The sequence below is a fragment of the Parambassis ranga genome, chromosome 24, assembly GCF_900634625.1.
Source record: "Parambassis ranga chromosome 24, fParRan2.1, whole genome shotgun sequence".
NCBI lineage: Eukaryota > Metazoa > Chordata > Actinopteri > Ambassidae > Parambassis > Parambassis ranga.
This window is the reverse complement of record NC_041043.1, coordinates 17,226,208-17,244,012: the sequence shown is the minus strand read 5'-3', so window position 1 is coordinate 17,244,012 and position 17,805 is coordinate 17,226,208. Positions and strand designations below refer to the sequence as shown.

Here is a 17,805-nt window from a genome sequence, read left to right as displayed (position 1 = left end):
ATGCATGGTGTAAGTGTTGTTGTGTGTGTGCAGGTGTGTCCTCTGCTATGAGTCAGGGTGAGGACACTGAGGAGGGAGTCCCTCCCTCTAAGAGGACTCTGTGTGGGGACCATGAGAGCCGGACCACAGCTCAGAGGTGAGAGGACGTCTCTAACTGTCCAAGACTCTTCTCCATGTCACAGCTCAGCACTCACAGCATTCACACTCACACTGTGTGTGTTCCAGAACAAAGCAGCAGCACCACACACACTCTGCTGGACCTGGACCTGCCAGCTGTGTGTCCATGAAGAGTGGTCGGTCGATGGATCCTCCTCTTTTTTTCAAAGCTGTTGCTGGGTCTGAGGGTCAAAGGTCTGAGGGTCAAAGGTCAGAGTGAATGTTTGTTTGCATCATTATTCAATCATTTAAAGTGTTTCATGACGTCAGCATCATTTCTCCAGAAGAACCTCAGAGTCAGTGTTTGTGATTCTATCAGGATCCAGGACGTCAGACCAGACTCTGCTGGACCTGGACCCAGCTGTGTGTCCATGAAGAGTGATCGGTCAAAGGGTCCTCCTCCCAATTTCAAAGACCTTGATCCTCCTGATGATGAAAGGTAAGAATTTAAACAGGAGGTTTTCACCTTGAGAGAGCGCGCTGACCCGGCTGTGTGTCCATGAAGAGAGAACTTTTCAGGAAGGTGGATACAGGAGAAGCAGCTGACCGAGTCCTGTTTGTGTCCCTGTGCTGCACTCAAACATCTAATCTGTGTTTTTAAGAAGATCCAGCAGCAGGAATCAGACAGACTCAAAGAGACAAAGAGAAAAGGTGTTTTAGAGACTGTCTGCAGAGCACTTCTGCCAGAGGGACTGTTGTCTTCCCACGGTCTGATGAAGGTGGACTCTGAGGAGTCCTGCTGCTCCTTCATGTAGGCTCTGCAGACTGCTGCTGGTTGTTGTGTGTCTGTTTAAAGAGGAACCTCAGCCACCATAATGTGTGTAAACAGGTGAGTTGTTGTGAACTCTGTGGAGTGGTTAAAATGATGATGTTTGTGTCACAGCCTGCAGCTGAGCTCAGAGGAACCCAGTGATCAGAGTCAGGACGCCATATTTATGGTGAGTAACAACAGCTTGTAACCACGACAACAGTCCTGTCTCCTCACGCTGATCTTCATATACTGTCCACACTGCTGCTCCAGGTGCATTGTGGGATAATGGCTGCCAGTCTGCTGTTAAACGCAGACCCATGTCAGCGCTGTAGGAGAGTCCTGCAGAGTCTTAAGGACCAAAGAGTCCTCGTGCTGTGGGCACTACAAACACACACTGAGTCCAAATGAAACATGCTTCATGTGTGTGTTATTGGCAGCATCTCCTCATGGTGTCAACACAACACTTCATATCTGATGCTGTCACTTCAAATAATAAGTGTATGAACATCATTGGCATCATGTGATGTCATGAAACACTGAAGTGTCGTTCTGCTCCTCACAGTCTGAGAGTTTCTACTCTGCTGTTCTGTTCCAGCTGCTGGAGGAGAACATTGTCAGGTTTGTGAAGGAGCAGCTGAAGGAGATCCAGAAGCTCCTGAGTCCAGATTACCCAGAATGCTGTGAGAGCCAGAGGGAGGAGGAGGAGGATGAAGAGCAGAGGAGGAGCAGAGAGTCCTTTGTGCAGATCACGGTGGACTTCCTGAGGAGGATGGAGCAGGAGGAGCTGGCTGAGCGTCTGCAGAGCAGTAAGAGGATTTAAGAGCTTTAACATGATGGAAAGAGGAAATGAAGTTTCCATCTACACACTCTGCTGTTAACATGATGCAGACATCTGCAGCACATCTGTCACTTCTGACTGAAGACTGTCAGGAAGTTCAGTCACTCATCACATGTACTGTTTGTTCAGGAACTACAGCTGCAGAGTGTGGACGTAAACTCAAGTCTAACCTGAGGAAGAAGTTCCAGTGTGTGTTTGAGGGCATCGCTAAAGCAGGAGAGCCGACCCTTCTGAACCAGATCTACACAGAGCTCTACATCACAGAGGGGGGGACTGCAGGGGTCAACAAGGACCATGAGGTCAGACAGATTGAAGCAGCATCCAGGAAAGCACACAGACCAGAAACCCCCGTCAGACCAGCAGACCTCTTCAAAGGCTCACCTGGAAGACAGGAACCAATCAGAACAGTGATGACACAGGGAGTGGCTGGCATCGGGAAAACAGTCCTAACACAGAAGTTCAGTCTGGACTGGGCTGAAGACAAAGACCACCAGGACGTCCACTTCACATTTCCATTCACGTTCAGAGAGCTGAATGTGCTGAGAGAGAAACGGTTCAGCTTGGTGGAGCTTGTTCATCACTTCTTCCGTGAAACCAAAGAGGCAGGAATCTGCAGCTTCCAGCACCTCCAGGTGCTCTTCATCTTTGACGGTCTGGATGAGTGTCGACTTCCTCTGGACTTCCACAACACTCAGGTCCTGACTGATGTCACAGAGTCCACCTCAGTGCATGTGCTGCTGACAAACCTCATCAGGGGGAAGCTGCTTCCCTCTGCTCGCCTCTGGATCACCACAAGACCTGCAGCAGCCAATCAGATCCCTCCTGACTGTGTGGACATGGTGACAGAGGTCAGAGGGTTCACCGACCCCCAGAAGGAGGTGTACTTCAGGAGGAGGTTCAGAGAGGAGGAGCGGGCCAGCAGGATCATCTCCCACATCAAGACATCACGAAGCCTCCACATCATGTGCCACATCCCGGTCTTCTGCTGGATCACTGCTGCAGTTCTGGAGGACATGTTGAAGACCAGAGAGGGAGGAGAGCTGCCCAGGACCCTGACTGAGATGTACATCCACTTCCTGGTGGTTCAGGCCAAAGTGAAGAGGGTCAAGTATGAAGGAGGAGCTGAGACAGATCCACAGTGGAGTCCAGAGAGCAGGGAGATGATCCGGTCTCTGGGGAAACTGGCTTTTGATCAGCTACAGAAAGGAAACCTGATCTTCTATGAATCAGACCTGGCAGAGTGTGGCATCGATATCAGAGTAGCCTCAGTGTGCTCAGGAGTGTTCACACAGATCTTTACAGAGGAGAGAGGCCTGTACCAGGACAAGGTGTTCTGCTTCATCCATCTGAGTGTTCAGGAGTTTCTGGCTGCTCTCCACCTGATCCTCTGTTACACCAACAGGACCAAGGAGGGGCTGGAGGACTTCCTGGGAAAACACTACAGACACTCCTCTCTGGATGACTTCCTAACGACAGTCATGGATCCCTCCAAAGTAAAAATGGACACATGGACCTGATGGTTCGCTTCCTTCATGGCCTCTCTCTGCAGTCCAACCAGAGGCTCTTAGGAGGCCTGCTGGGTCAGACAGAGACCAGACCAGAAACCATCCAGAGAGTCATCAACAACCTGAAGAAGATGAACGCTAATCAAATCTCTCCTGACAGAAGCATCAACATCTTCCACTGTCTGATGGAGATGAAGGACCTCTCAGTCCATCGGGAGATCCAAGAGTTCCTGCAATCAGGGTCCAGATCAGAGAAGGAACTCTCTGAGGTCCACTGCTCAGCTCTGGCCTACATGCTGCAGATGTCAGAGGAGGTTCTGGAGGAGCTGGATCTGATGAAGTACAACACTTCAGGGGAGGGACGAGTGAGACTGATTCCAGCTGTGAGGAACTGCAGGAAGTTTCGGTGAGTCCAGATTAGAGATCGACCAATATTTTGGTTTTTCTATAACCAATGCTGATGTTTAGAGGTCAGGGTCAGCCGATGGCCGATAAGTGCTGCTGATTGTTTTGGCTGATTCTTATTGCCGATATTTGGATGATTTCCCCTTTGCTGCTAAAATGACACAATAATACGTGGGTGCACAACACTTTTAAACTGAACACCATCATTTATTGATGCCTGACTTGAACCGTCTTTCAAATCTTAGTTTTGTTCACTGTTCACTAATGATTCACAAAATTATCCTAAATCATTCACTAATACTTATTTTAGATACTGTATTAATTGTTATTATTTGTTAGATTGCTTACAAGTTACAAACCAAATCACCATAGTAGTTACAAAAAAATATAAAAACGTCATCATGTTGCACAGTAGATGGACAAAGGTAATATCAACACGAGTACCTGTAAGAAACACAGAACTTGTACGGAACACAGAAAGCACTAGTTAGGCTCGAAGCAGGTAGGTTCACTAGAAAACTGTAATTAACTGTAACTAAGATACAGCGGCGAGAGAGTTACCACAGTAGGCTAACATTCCAGCGTCGACTGAAGCCATGTGGCAGCTTATAAAGCCCAGGAGCACTGAAGTCCCACAGGTGTGCCTGATGCCAGTCGTCCAAAACCCCACCCAGCCACTCTAAAGGAAAACGCCTCCCACAGGGAGGCAGAGCAAGCACAGTTAGACACAGTAAAACACAAAAAAACAACATATATAGTCATTACTTATTATTTTACACATCATAACAGAAGTCGTTTAGGGTTACCTTTCTATAGAACAGGTCTATACCTTGTTCTTTTATTGAACAAACTAAATATGTCTAACATAATCACAACCTAAAGTTATTTCTGTCTCTGCATGGCCACACACAATTCACTGCTGCTGTCTGCACACAGCGACCCGATGCGCAAACACACACACACACACAGGCACGTGCGCACATGTCTGTGTGTGTGGCCGATACCAATATATAAAAAAATAGCAAATATTGGCCTGATATATTGGCCGACCTCTATTCCAGATTTACAGTGTAGATTAGTGGTTCAGGCATTCACAGATCCACACTGTGTGGTTCATCAGAGGTCCACGTGTTCATTAGAACATGTCGGCTTTGTATCTCAGATGTTCTTCAGCTGTTGAATGAAGACCGTTTGTAGTTTGATTTGTCAGATTGGCGCAGGCCACTAATGTGCTGCACATGCTCAGTAAATACACAGCACATGCAGCACAACATCAAGGTTAGCAAACACACACACAGCACTGAGCTGAACCACTGATGTGCAGAGCAACATGTCCAACAGGACGTGTCCAGCTGTCTTCAGATGAAGTCCATATAAAGTGTCCTCTTTCATAATAACATGTTCCTGGTGTTTCTTTCATCACAGACTTTCTAACTGCTGGCTCTCAGAGAGCCACTGTGAAGTTGTGGCCTCAGCTCTGAAGTCCAACCCCTCCCACCTGACAGAATTGGACCTGAGCTGGAACAGCTTGCAGGATTCAGAAGTGAAGCTGCTGTGTTCTGGACTGCAGAGTCCCCACTGCAGACTGCAGACTCTGAGGTCAGTTCTCTTGACCTGTACATTTGAACCTGATCACATCTTATTGCTTTATCAATGTTATCAATGTCTTTTCTTCTTTATTCAGGTTGAGTGGCTGCAGTCTGTCAGAGATCAGCTTGGCTCCTCTGGGCTCAGCTCTGCAGTCCATCCTCTCCCATCTGAGACATCTGGACCTAGGCAGGAACATCCTGCAGGATTCAGGACTGAAGCAGCTGTGTGGTTTTCTGGAGAGTCCAGAGTGTAGACTGCAGACTCTGAGGTCAGACTCCATGTTGTTTTTGTATGCTGAGATTGGAGATCATCCACGCTAGGGATGTCCCGATCCGATCACGTGATCGGAAATCGGGCCCGATTACGTGATTTCAGACTCGATCGGAATCAGACATTACCTCCCGATCAGGACTCAAATATCTTTATTAGGACTCTCAAAGTTAACGCCTTCTGTGCAGGGTGGCTCTGTGTCCTGTAGTGTAGGGGTATGACAGTCACTTTTGGCGCGAGAGGTCCTGGTTCGAGACCTCGATGAGCCGCTGCGTGTGTGAAATCTCGTAGCGTGGCGCTCTAGACACACACACACACACACACACACGTTTTGCTAGGATCGGATCGGGACTCAGTATCGGCAGATACTCAAAATCAAATGACTCGGACTCGGACTCGAGGGCAAAAAAACCTGATCGGGACATCCCTAATCCACACAGATGTCAGATACTGTGAAAATGTGGACAGTTCAAGTGGTGTACTGGTTGAGTCGGTGTAGTTGGAAACAGATGGAGCTGCAGAGCTTCACAGCTGACGTCAGTTTGACTGTATTGAATTTATTATTATTCATATAAGTGAGAGCTCAACAGAACAAGTGACAGTTCTGTTGGACCTGCATCCTAAACTTGTACATTCTGAACCTTCTCAGCTCTGAACTCATGATTTCAAACAGGAAGTTATAAACTGACATTTTAACTCTTTATTCAGAGCTGAACCTGAGTAACAATGATCTGCGGGATGCAGGAGTGAAGCAGCTGTCAGCTGGACTGGGTAGCCCCGACTGTAGGCTGCAGACCCTCAGGTCAGGATTCAGCTGCTTGTTGATCAGTTAAATGCTGCTTCAGGTTCATGCTGGGTCTGTAGGATTTTCCTTCTTGCTTCTTCTTGAGTTCATGATAGTTTCTGTGCCTCCAGCCTGTCAGGATGTCTGATCACAGAGGACGGCTGTGCTTCTCTGGCCTCAGCTCTGAGCTCCAACCCCTCCCATCTGAGAGAGCTGGACCTGAGCTACAACCATCCAGGAGACTCTGGAGTGCAGCTGCTGCGTGCTGCGTGTGAGCGTTCACAATGTAGGCTGGAGACTCTCAGGTATGCACAGGTCATCACTGTAATTTCACTGAGGTCTGACTGAGGAACTCTGCTTCATGATCAGCAGCTTGGACTCATGTTGATGGAACATCCTTCTGCTTCTTCCTGCAGGGTGGACCATGGTGGAGAGCAGAGGTTAAAGCCTGATGTGAGGAAGTGTAAGTTTGCCTGATGATGGCAGACTGTGAGTTTGTCTTTAAACACAGAGCTGATGATGATGCATATTTCTGAATGAACGACAGATCAGTAAAGAGAGAACGACGCCATCAGATGTCAGATGATAACCTGCAGCTGTGTCTTTGTCTCTCCATCAGATCTCTGTCAGCTTCAAGTCGACACAAGCTCAGTGCACGCAAACCTCCACCTGTCCGACAACAACAGGACGGTGACATGTGTGGACGAGGAGCCGATATATTTTGAATATTCAGACAGCTCTGACAGCTCTGACAGCTTGTGTCAGGTGCTGTGTAGAAATGATCTGACTGGTCGCTGCTACTGGGAGGTCGAGTGGAGAGGAGAGGTTGATGTATCAGTGAGTTACAGAAGGAAAGGAGACAGTGAGGACATCTGGTTTGGAGGAAACGATCGGTCCTGGAGTCTGCAGTGCTCGGATCTGTGCTCGGATGATGATGATGATGGTTATGCCGTCTGTGACAGTAACGGAGTAAGATTCCTCTCCTCCCCCGTCTCTCACAGAGTAGCAGTGTATGTGGACTGTCCTGCTGGCACCGTGTCCTTCTACAGTGTCTTCTCTGACTCACTGGTCCACCTCCACAGCTTCAGCAGCACCTTCACTGAACCTCTCTGTGTTACGTTCCGGATCCGCTTACTTGGTTCCTCCATGTCTCTGTGTCCTGTGGAAGAAGGACAGTGTCCTGAGGACAGATGCTAAAAACTAGAGGACAGCAGAGGCTCTGATGCCCCCAGCGCGTGTTCCAGTGGGTGGTGGGAATCAAACAGCAGATACTGATCCGTGTGAGTGGGTTTCTGGCTTCGGTCCTCCTCATTGCAGACATTCATTCAGGACTGTGTGCAGAGCGCCCTCTAGCTGACATGCCCGGTATACTGAAATACATTTGAAAAGGTTTTCCAGCAGTCTGCCCCCCCATGTAACCAGAGACACACCGTGGCCCCGAGCTGAGCCTGTCAGGTTATTTTGGGGGTCAGCTGTCATTCGTCCTGTCAGCAGGACTCCTCCTCCTCTTCCTCCTCCTCTTCCTCTGCCTGTTGCTGTCTCTTCTGCGCCTCCTCTCTTTACTGATCCTGGTAAGACTTTTTATTTCTTCTCTCCAGAAACCTTTTCTCATGTTGTGTTTTTATTACTGGTTATTGTTCCCAAATGCTTCCAGATGAGTGGAGTGTAAACGTGGTTGCTGTGTCACTTTGCTGTAGGACAGGGATTAGACATGATGGCTGCCTCTGCTGTGTCACTGCCACAGCCTGTCAGACACCATGACCACACAACAAGCTGAGAAACGTCCCCATGTAAAGACAGTAAGAGCCAGTGAGAACAATATGACCAAGCTTTAGATTTTCATTACTCCAGTCCTCATCTGTTCTTTTTTCTCTGAATGATCCGTTCATCATTGTGAGTTTACTTTCTAACCTACAGTTCACTGTGTGTTTTTATTTTGTATTTGTGGCTTCATGTGGACATGAACAGAAGCAGAACGACATTAAAACATTCACATGAAACGTTCGCTTTATGGATGAATTATTTACCTCTTCATGTGTAAAGATGGAGGCGCGCTCAGGTCCCAGCTGAAGCAGATTCACCTTGTTTTATTTGGTGTTTCCATTATTTTGTCCACCAACTGCTGGTTTAAACTCACACATGTTTATATAAAATTAAAGCGCAGATGATTATTTTGTTGTGATTCACAGGGAGGAGCTGATTGGTTGTGTGAGGAGGCGGAGCCTAACCTGTTATTTTGTGTACAGATACAGAAAACATACTGTGACACACACACACACACACACTGTGATCTGTGTGTGTGTTTGTGTGTGTGTTGGGGGGGGCTTCAACTGCCAGGTTGACCATATTTGGATGCTCTCAGTATAGATGAGACTACAACAGGTGTGTGTGTGTGTGTGTGTGTGTGTGTCAGAGGAGGGGTTGCTCAGAGAGCTAATTATAACTCAACAGATACACTAACAGTGGCAGCCATCATGTTACGACAGTGAGAATAAACAGCTGCTGGACACACACACACAGTGAGTTGCTGATTCACAGGCAGACTGTATAGAGAAGGTATCTTCTGTCCATCAGCCCACTGAGGATGGAGAAAGCAGCTGAAGTGTTGGTGCCCCCCCAGCCTGACAAAGCGCCCCCCCTCCTGGACCCCCAGCGTCCTGAGGGCGAGGCGGCAGAGGCAGCTGCCGCTTGTGCCTCCTCCTTCGACCCCATGGAGGAGTTCCGCCGCCGGCTTGAGGACATCATCAGGGCCCACGGCCCCGCCGCCAGTCGCCCGGACAAACAGGTGGGTCATGTGACGCCAGCGTCTGCTGGTACGTGAGGGTCCACATGTGAAAACTGTTTCCTGTTGTTCTGTAACAGAGCGTGATGGACGCAGAGATGGAGAAGAAAGAGGAGGTGAAGCGTGACAACACGGTTGCCACGGATACAGGTAAGCATACGCAATATGAGAAGAGTGCTGTCAATCTGTTACAAGTCTGCACCCTCCTGTGGTTGTATGAACACGGTGCATGTCGAATGAAGTAGAGGCTGGTCTGTAAGAAAACGGTGGAGAAGCTTGTAGAAGAATTTCATCCTGTAAAAGCATCAGAGCCATGAATCTGAAGGAAGCAGTTTGGTGTCATGGTTTGTGGCCTCAGGGGCGGAGATAGGGAGGAAGAATTCACAGCATACACTCTTCCTGGATTTAAAACCAGACCACCAACGTGGCAAAATCGCCAGGGGAGAAATAATCAGTTCATGGATCTGACTTGAGTTCAGTTCACCAATGTCACTAAACCCCAGCAGTACCTGAATGCACCGCACACAGTGTACATGACAGATCCTGGACTCACACTTCTGGTGCTCTCACAGGCCTCCAGAGAAGTCCTCGAGGGCCAGGCATATCAATTGTTCATCATGAAACCGTGTTGGCAGTTCTTTTCCAGACAGCAAATCGTACTGTAGGAGAAGCAGGAGACGGTAACCATGGTAACCGAGTTTGAATCCAAGATGTTTTAAATGTAACGAAATAAAAAGTGAAAACCATCCGAACAGATTCTGATCTGAACCACAACTGGCCAGTGACGATGGTTGTGTCTCTGTGTGGAGCTGAATCCCACCAGAATCCGACCACATGTTGTCTTTGGACTTGCTGAAAAGCAGCTCATTAGGGTCTTCATGTGTGAAGATCATTGTTTCCCAACATGCAACTGGAGGAAGTACTCAGGCAGAGCAGTGATAAATCCTCCGTTCAGTCAACGTGTTCTTCTCCACAGACGTCTCTCTGGTCATGCAGAGTCTGAACAAGTTCCCGTCCCCTCAGGAGAAGCTGGAAGGTCTGGTCAGGAAGTACGCTGACTTGGTGAGGCGGTCTTCATCGGTCTTACAGAACTCTGTGTATTCACATCATTTCTGTTAAAACAGAACAAACCCTCCCGTGTGTGTGTTCACAGGCAGTGTTGCGGCGCTGCGATGAGCAGAAGTTCGATGCTCTGCAGCAGAAGATGTGCGTCCTGCTGGAGGAGCGCCAGCAGCTGCACACCGAGCGCCGTAACGCCACCACCGCTCGCAGCAAACTGGAGGCCCTGTGCAGAGACCTGCAGGCTCACTACAACGTGCTGAGGGTACGTATGGAGGACCAGCACCACCTCCCTCTGTCTGTGAGTCTGACGCCTGCCTCTGATCCCTCCTCCAGGAGGAGACCCTGCAGCGCTGCAGGGAGGACGAGGAGAAGAGGACAGAGATCACCACCCACTTCCAGAGCATGCTGACGGAGATCCAGACCCAGATCGAGCATCACAGCGCCAGAAACGACAAGCTGTGCTGCGAAAACACCAACCTGACCGAGAAACTGGAGAGCCTCATGACCCAGTGTGAGCGCCGCGAGGAGGTGAGAGGAGGAGCAGGAGGTCAAAGGTCACTGAGTCCATTACACACAGGAAAGATGGTGAGAGTGTTTCTGATTCTCTTCCCTCTACAGAGCCTGGAGAAGATCAACAAACACCGCGACCTGCAGCACCAACTGACCGAGGCCAAACTGCAGCAGGCCAACGCGCTGCTGGCCGAGGCCGAGGAGAGACACAAGAGGGAGAAGGAATACGTGAGTCAACGCTGTCGCACTTCCTGTCAGATTAGCCTGATGTTAAAGAGTCTTCCATGAAAACAGGCGGTGAAGATGATTGTTGGATCGGTTTTGTGCAGCTCAGATTTATTTAAGAGCTTCCTTTCTGCAGCAGCTGTTCTTTTTAACATCCCTCCAATTAAAGCTTCACAACTTAGAAGTTACCATCCATATCCGTCCATGGAGGACACCCACAGCTCTGTCTGTCGCCACCATGGCAGCGCCTAATTCCTGTTCAATCCAAAAAAGGGCAAAGAGGCGGAGCTCCTAAAGCTCTCAGTCACCAACACTGTTTTTATACCAAGACGTAAACATGCTGTAAATTGTAACAGGGTCTATGAGGGCTGACTACCTCTAGTGGACACTGACGGACCTGCAGTTTTGACCTTTGACCCAATCTGCTATTTTTACCAACAGGACAAACCCTGCTGCACAAAGGAGTTCATAACAAGTCAGGTCAATTATCATCCAGGTTATTGATTATCAATATATCATATGTTCATTTTTGCATTCAGTTCTTTGTGATTTAATACGATGTGGTATTCCCTTTCAACTGTTGATTTTATGATTTTGAAGTGTATTTCAGATGTGATGTGTCTGTCTTATTGATAGCTTTATGATCAACGGATCGGAGGCCCTGCAGATTGACTGTGTATTGTCTCTGTCACCGTAGTTGCTTAGGGAGGCTATTGACAAAACAAAGAAATGCTTCGCTATGAAGGAGCAGGAGCTGGCCATGAAGAAGAAGGTAAAGACACGTCTGTAATGCGTCTCTGTCTGTTCTCTTCTAACCAGTTACTGGTTCAGGCTGCTGAGTGGAAACTGCAGGCTCAGACACTCAGAGAGCAGGCGACTGTCATGCAGGCACAGGTGAATACTCACTGACACGACCACAGGACAGGCAGGAAGCAGCTGCCACAGCTAGCAAGCCAGGCTCAATCTGTGCGCTAAGCCAGTTAGCTGGAGTCTTAATGCTCAGAATGACACAACATCACCGCACACTTCCTGTTTTTACTGACAGGGACACAGACGGAGGCTAAACAATTCTTTAACATGAAGAAGCTTCGGCTGCTGTCTCAATAATCTGATAACTCCAGATGTCAATTTGAGCTAAATCAATTAGCCATCCTAGCTAATGTCCAGTTACTGCAGTTTAGTCTAACTCGTTCTAACTCTGTTTGATTTGTTTCTCAGGAAAAGTTATTTTTTTATGTAATACGTCAATAACAGAGTGTTCTCAACACCCACAGGAAGAGGGACTAACACTACTTTAAAACAGGGACTAAACACAGAGAGAGGAGCCAGAACCTGTCCACTGAGACAGCACAGCTCTCCTAAATGATCTTCATCATGTGTGACTTTAGACGATCACGGAGGCATCGCTGTGAGGTCAGAGGAGACTGAAGAACACGAGCAACAAAGATATGAAAATACTCGACAGATATTTGTTGATCATCAGAAAGTGAGGATACAAACAGAACAGGCACAAAACAAACTGGTTTTAGACAAAGAGACCACAAAACCTGCAGCGACTGCAACAATGAGAGCAGAGCTCAGACTGAACACATGTGGAGGGGAAGCAAAGCAAAGCCAGGCACACAGCGAAGACACAGGGAGAGAAATGCTGTGTGAGCATCTCTAATCCAGCTCTGGGAGCGTTCTGTGTGGAGAGAGTCCACTCAGATATTGACTGACTCTGTTGTCTTCCTGTCAGCTGACCCTGTACGCTCAGAAGTTTGACGAGTTTCAGGCGACGCTCGCCAAAAGCAACGAAATCTACGTCCGCTTCAAAAACGAGATGGACAATGTAGGTGGACGCTCCGCCGCCTCACAGAGAGCCGTCCGGGGTCCTTCTTGATCTCATCATGAACTTTTTCATCTTTCAGATGTCAGAGAAGATGAAGAAGATGGAGAAGGAGTCCAACATGTGGAAGACCAGGTTTGAGAACTGCAACAAGGCTCTGACCGACATGATGGAAGAGGTCAGTGACAAATCCATTTCTAAACCAAAATCCCCATCTGAATGGGGGGCCAGGGGCCAAAAGTAAAGATTCTCCTGCCACGTTTCCTCTGAGTTTGTTCCACTGTTTAAATGCTGGCTTGAGTTTGTGATGTGAGGTACACAACATTTCTTCAATGTTTCAGTGCTTAATCCCAGAGAGTGGGGGCCACATTTGGACCCAGATTGGGCGGCCCTGGTTCAAAGAGTCTCAGTAGGATTGTTTGGATAAATCTGCCAATAAAGCCAGATTAAACAACCACCAACAGTCCAGGATGTAGTCCTCACATTCTCCTTGGATCATGGACTTAGATGGTGTTTTAACTGCAGGGCCTGAATAGTCTCACTCCATCAGGTCCACTTGCTCCTCCCAGGTGTGTCATGGATTCAACAAGCTGCTAGAAACATTCCAACTGTTCCTCAGAGGTTTAGCTCCACACTGAATGGACCCACTGTTATGTTAGAGCTATAGAATGTGTGGTGTACCCCAGGGTTCTGGTTTGGGTCCCACACTTACTGTCTCTCTGAGAAGAGAGAAGCACTTTTGTTGCTATGAAAAACAGATTTGATTGAAGAAAGCGGTCTGACATGCTCTGAGCTGTGTGACGTGTCAAAGCAGCAGCAGTCAGGCAGGCCGTGGCCTTTAAACCAGCCTCAGTTGGTGCTAAGGGATCTAAAGTGTGCCCAGAACCCAACCCCCCACCCACCCACACACCATCACAGCAGCCTGTAACATCGTCACGATTCCTTGTGTTTCTGCCTACTTACATGCTCTTCCTCTGTTCTCCTCTTCCTCCCTCAGAGAATTGAAAGAGGCAAAGAATACGACCTGTTCGTTCTGAAGATCCAGAAGCTGGAGAAGCTGTGCCGCGTCCTGCAGGACGAGAGAAAAATCCTCTATGAAAAGATCAAAGATGTCCGCCGCTCAAACTCTGAAATCCCAACAAAGCACCTCGGCAGCTCAAACAACAACCCTGAGAGCACTGACCCATCTGCTCTCCTGAGTATTGAGGAGGTCCAGGAGATCCAGGAGGAGGACCCGGTCCTGACTGAAGACATGGCTCGCCTGAGGGAGGAGCAGGCCAAGCTGCAGGAGTTTGCCGAGTCCCTGCTCGCCACACCTGAAGACAAAGAAGAGGAGGAAACGAATGAGACAGACCTCGAGGAAGACGAGATGGCATCTGCATTCACACACTTTAAATCCAAAACCAAAGAGGAGAAAGCAGTTTCTGATACCCCAGAGCCGGTTAAAGTCGAGGAGGCTCCAACACCCGAGAAGATGACCTCTGAAACAACAGAAGCCACAGAGGAGGTCGAACCTGAGGAGGAGATCCAGCCACAGGAGGCCAAGGCAGAGCCAACCACAGACCCAGAGCCAGCCAGGGTGGAGATCCTGGAGGAGCCCATTGAGGTCACACCTGCCGCTTTACCAGAAGAAGCCCCAAAACCCTCGGAGCCCTCAGAGCCATCAGAGCCATCAGATCCGGTTCCACCTTCTGAAAGCACACCGACAACCGCTGAGTCCTCCAAGAAGCAGGCGCTGAAGAAAAAGAAGAAGAGGAATGCCAAGAGTGCCAGCTAAACATCAGCATGTGTAGACAGTGTGTGTGTGTGTGTGTGTGTGTGTGTGTGTGAGAAGTGTTCTCATCAGTGTCTCCAGTGTCAGCGGATGAGGACAGATGAATAAAGCGACTGTATTTCACAGTTTAATTTAGTTTGACCCTAGTAGTCAGTAAACTCCATTAGTCTGCCTGATGCAAACAAAGTCCAGTTCCAAACGTCTCCAAATCTTTAAACCAGAAAAAACAACTCCAATAAAGTCTGTTTTTGACACACGGCTGGAGTTTTCTTTGTAAAGATGTTTCAGTAAGAAGCAGGAAGAGGCGAACACAACGCCAAAGAGTCACCAGAGCTCAGGTCCATGAAGGAGGTTCAACAAACTGGGTGTCTGGTTTCACACAGCTGATCTGTGTTTAATACATTCTCTCCAAGTTAAGCACCTCAACTATAAAATATGTGTACATACCGTGGGCAGCGGGCACACCGGGTACTGCAGGAAGCCGCCCTGACCAATCAAACTCCACTGTTTGCATAGCAACCATGGCCCTTAGCAACCTGCAAGTGGACTCATATAACTCTGTTAGCTCTCGGTATGGTCTACAGCAGTGGTCCTCATAAAGACAGTAACATGTTGAAAACACACCGCAGTCCAAACCTAAACACAGAGACTCCTCCAGCTGTCACAAGGGGGTGCAGTTCTACCTGACAGCCACTAGATGGAGGCAGACTTCAGCACATCTAGCTGTGGAGGAGCCTCACACTAAACAATGATGAGTTGGAAGGAACAGCCCGACCCATATATGTACACACATAGAAACATGATCAGTACGAGCATTTAATCTGAGGTTATTACTGCAGTCACTGTTCCTCTTTAATCTGAGCGTGTGACTAAATACATCAGAGAGCTCGGAAACATCATGAATATGAAGGAAAGGGCGAATGAACAGGCCAGATAAGAAGCAAAGATTCACTCCCTCCAAGCATCGATTCATTAAAGTACAAAGGATTTCATGAGAAGTGGAGATAAGAGCTGAACAGGAAGAGGACGCAGATATGAGAGGGGAGGGTTCGGTTCAGAGCCCAGCACGGTTCCTGAAGACTGTGGGACAGAAGATGAAAGCTGAGTTCCTGGAGCTCTCGTTAACATGTGAGAGCTTAGTGAAAAAGTTCATCAGTAAGTCCTGAGGAGGAGGGACGTCAAAACCACTTCTCTAGATAATCTACACAAAGACAAAAAGGCTGGCTTCAATACACAAAACACCAAAAACTGCAGTTCTTCAAGGGTCCACTAGAGGCTCCAAACCTGAGTCGATCCCCACAGACCCCCAAAAGCCTGCTGCGTAAGTCTAATGTGTTCTTAGAGGACAACGTTCAGTCTGAATAATGGAAACATGTACATCATTCCATGTAATGTTTGAATGAGCTTTAAGTGTGATTAATACGCCGCTGAAAGTAGTCCCAATAAACAAGATGTCTTCCTGTTTATGTTTAGCAAGTCTTTAAAAAGTGAAACTAGACGTTTTGAGTAGCTTAACAGGACAAACCAGACGTCTGTGACGTGTTGAGCTCATGCAGCGATCAGTGAGGGACCACAGGCCGCTGCAGCTGCAGCTCGTCTGAAGACAGCTCGTTTGGAGGGTTTAGTTCCAAATCCTGCAGAGGCTCAGAGAGAAGGTGGACACATGTGCACACACAGACACACACACAGACACACACTCCTGCCTATCTGCAGGAAACAGGCAGGACGCCTGTCTCCACGCTGGAGGAGTGTGTGTCTGTGTGTGTGATTAAACTAAGCTGAGGCGCTCGGACGTGTGAAGTGACAGACGGACGTCCACGTCTCACCGGTGGACCTTCCAGAAGCTCTGCTCTCTTCAGACGCCGCTGTGTGTGTGCAGCCATCTTTATGATGTCACACTCTGATAAGGTCTGACTCCTGCTGGGGGCAGGGTCTCCACAGCAGAGTGGGAAACCCCGGCCGGACCTGGACCTCTGCCACACACACACACCCCTGATCCTGGGTGGAGGTGCTGCATCCTCCTGGAGCGGACCTTAAACATGGCTTCATTCTCTGAGTGTTTGTGAGCTTTGTGCGGCCGCAGATGACGGCTGAGCGTCGGCTGACAGGCCTGACAGACACTGAGGCCCCTCCTGAAGGAGCCCCTTCTGTGACTGTGTGAATGGGGGACTGAAGCCTGTAGTGCTGAAGGAGGTCTGGATCATGGGCAGGCAGCTGAAAGCTCCAGGCCGTCGTCATCAGGTCAGCGGCTGCAGGCTTTATATTAGGAGCTCTGGCTGATCGTGGATTTCTAGTTACAAGTAAACAGAACATTTTCTGAGTGGATCGCCCCCTGGTGGCTAGCTGCAGCACAGGTCATTAACCCCGCCTCCTCCACCTCTGTGCATGGAACACAGACCAAACTGAAACATTTTCACACATGATGTTATAGATTCTGTGTCTCAATACAGACACACTAAGAACACACAAAAGTACCACAACATCATGCAAACATGTCATAAAGAGACAATCAGTCAGAGACACACACAGAGACACACAAAGACACACACACACAGAGACACACACACAAAGACATATACACACACACACACAGACACAGAGACAGACACACAGAGACACACACAGACACACACAGATAGAGACACACACACACAGAGACACACACACACACAGACACACACACAGACACACACACATAGAGACACACACACACAGAGACACACACAGAGACACACACACACAGACACACACACACACACACACAGACACACACAGACACACACAGACACACAGAGACCACCAAGAGACTGGAAAAACACAGACAGTGACTACAAAGAGCTCTGCTGGGTGTGTGTCATGTGTCAGTGTGTGTGTGTGTGTGTGTGTGTGTGTCTGTGTGTGTATGTGTAACTGATGATGCTGTGTGTTATGGTGTCAGATCTATTGAGCTCCTCACAGCTCAGTGCACAGCCAATGATGTGTGTCCAAACTGATGGGGACAGTCTCTGCTGGGAGCTGCTATAATGACACACACACACACACACACACAGACACACACAGAAATGATACAGTGTGTGAGGTCACACACATGCTGCTGTTTTCTATGGGATCAGATCTATAAGACGGGGGTAGCTTTTAGGGGAGGACATATCTGACGTGAAGCCGCCATCTTGGATTTTGAGTTGGTGAGGAGAAGATGAAGAAGAGGAGGAGGAAGAACACCCAGTGCTGCACCGCTGGTGTTAGCTAAAGTTAGCTCCTCGTGCTAATGATTTATGTACAAAGTGTTTCATGCTGGATTTATCACTGCGATGCTGACACACAC

The 17,805-nt window shown here is 48.5% G+C and overlaps 1 protein-coding gene and 1 pseudogene across 3 annotated transcripts; both read left to right on the top strand.

Moving 5' to 3' along the window:
• The first annotated feature begins 301 nt into the window (after positions 1-301).
• On the top strand, positions 302-6,128 carry LOC114429124 (NACHT, LRR and PYD domains-containing protein 12-like; annotated as a pseudogene).
• A 1,587-nt stretch (positions 6,129-7,715) lies between these two features.
• Positions 7,716-14,658, top strand: txlnba (taxilin beta a). Of its 3 annotated transcripts, none has more exons than XM_028396845.1 (11): positions 7,716-7,870; positions 8,874-9,084; positions 9,162-9,231; positions 10,058-10,143; positions 10,235-10,405; positions 10,477-10,671; positions 10,762-10,881; positions 11,698-11,772; positions 12,617-12,709; positions 12,789-12,884; positions 13,704-14,658. In XM_028396845.1, the coding sequence occupies exons 2-11, from the start codon at positions 8,884-8,886 to the stop codon at positions 14,481-14,483; spliced, it is 1,887 nt and encodes a 628-aa protein (XP_028252646.1). In that variant the 5' UTR covers positions 7,716-7,870; positions 8,874-8,883; the 3' UTR covers positions 14,484-14,658. The 3 variants fall into 3 exon arrangements, with proteins under 3 accessions (XP_028252646.1, XP_028252645.1, XP_028252647.1); XM_028396844.1 differs by lacking the exon at positions 11,698-11,772 and adding an exon at positions 11,576-11,650; XM_028396846.1 differs by lacking the exons at positions 7,716-7,870; positions 11,698-11,772 and adding exons at positions 8,014-8,098; positions 11,576-11,650.
• Positions 14,659-17,805: the final 3,147 nt, after the last annotated feature.

Coding starts and splice junctions, on each gene's coding strand:
- txlnba (XM_028396845.1), top strand. CDS start 8,884: ATGGAGAAAGCAGCTGAAGTGTTGGTGCCCCCCCAGCCTGACAAAGCG. Junction 9,232..10,057: donor CACGGTTGCCACGGATACAG/GTAAGCATACGC, acceptor TCTTCTCCACAG/ACGTCTCTCTGGTCATGCAG. Junction 10,672..10,761: donor AGTGTGAGCGCCGCGAGGAG/GTGAGAGGAGGA, acceptor TTCCCTCTACAG/AGCCTGGAGAAGATCAACAA.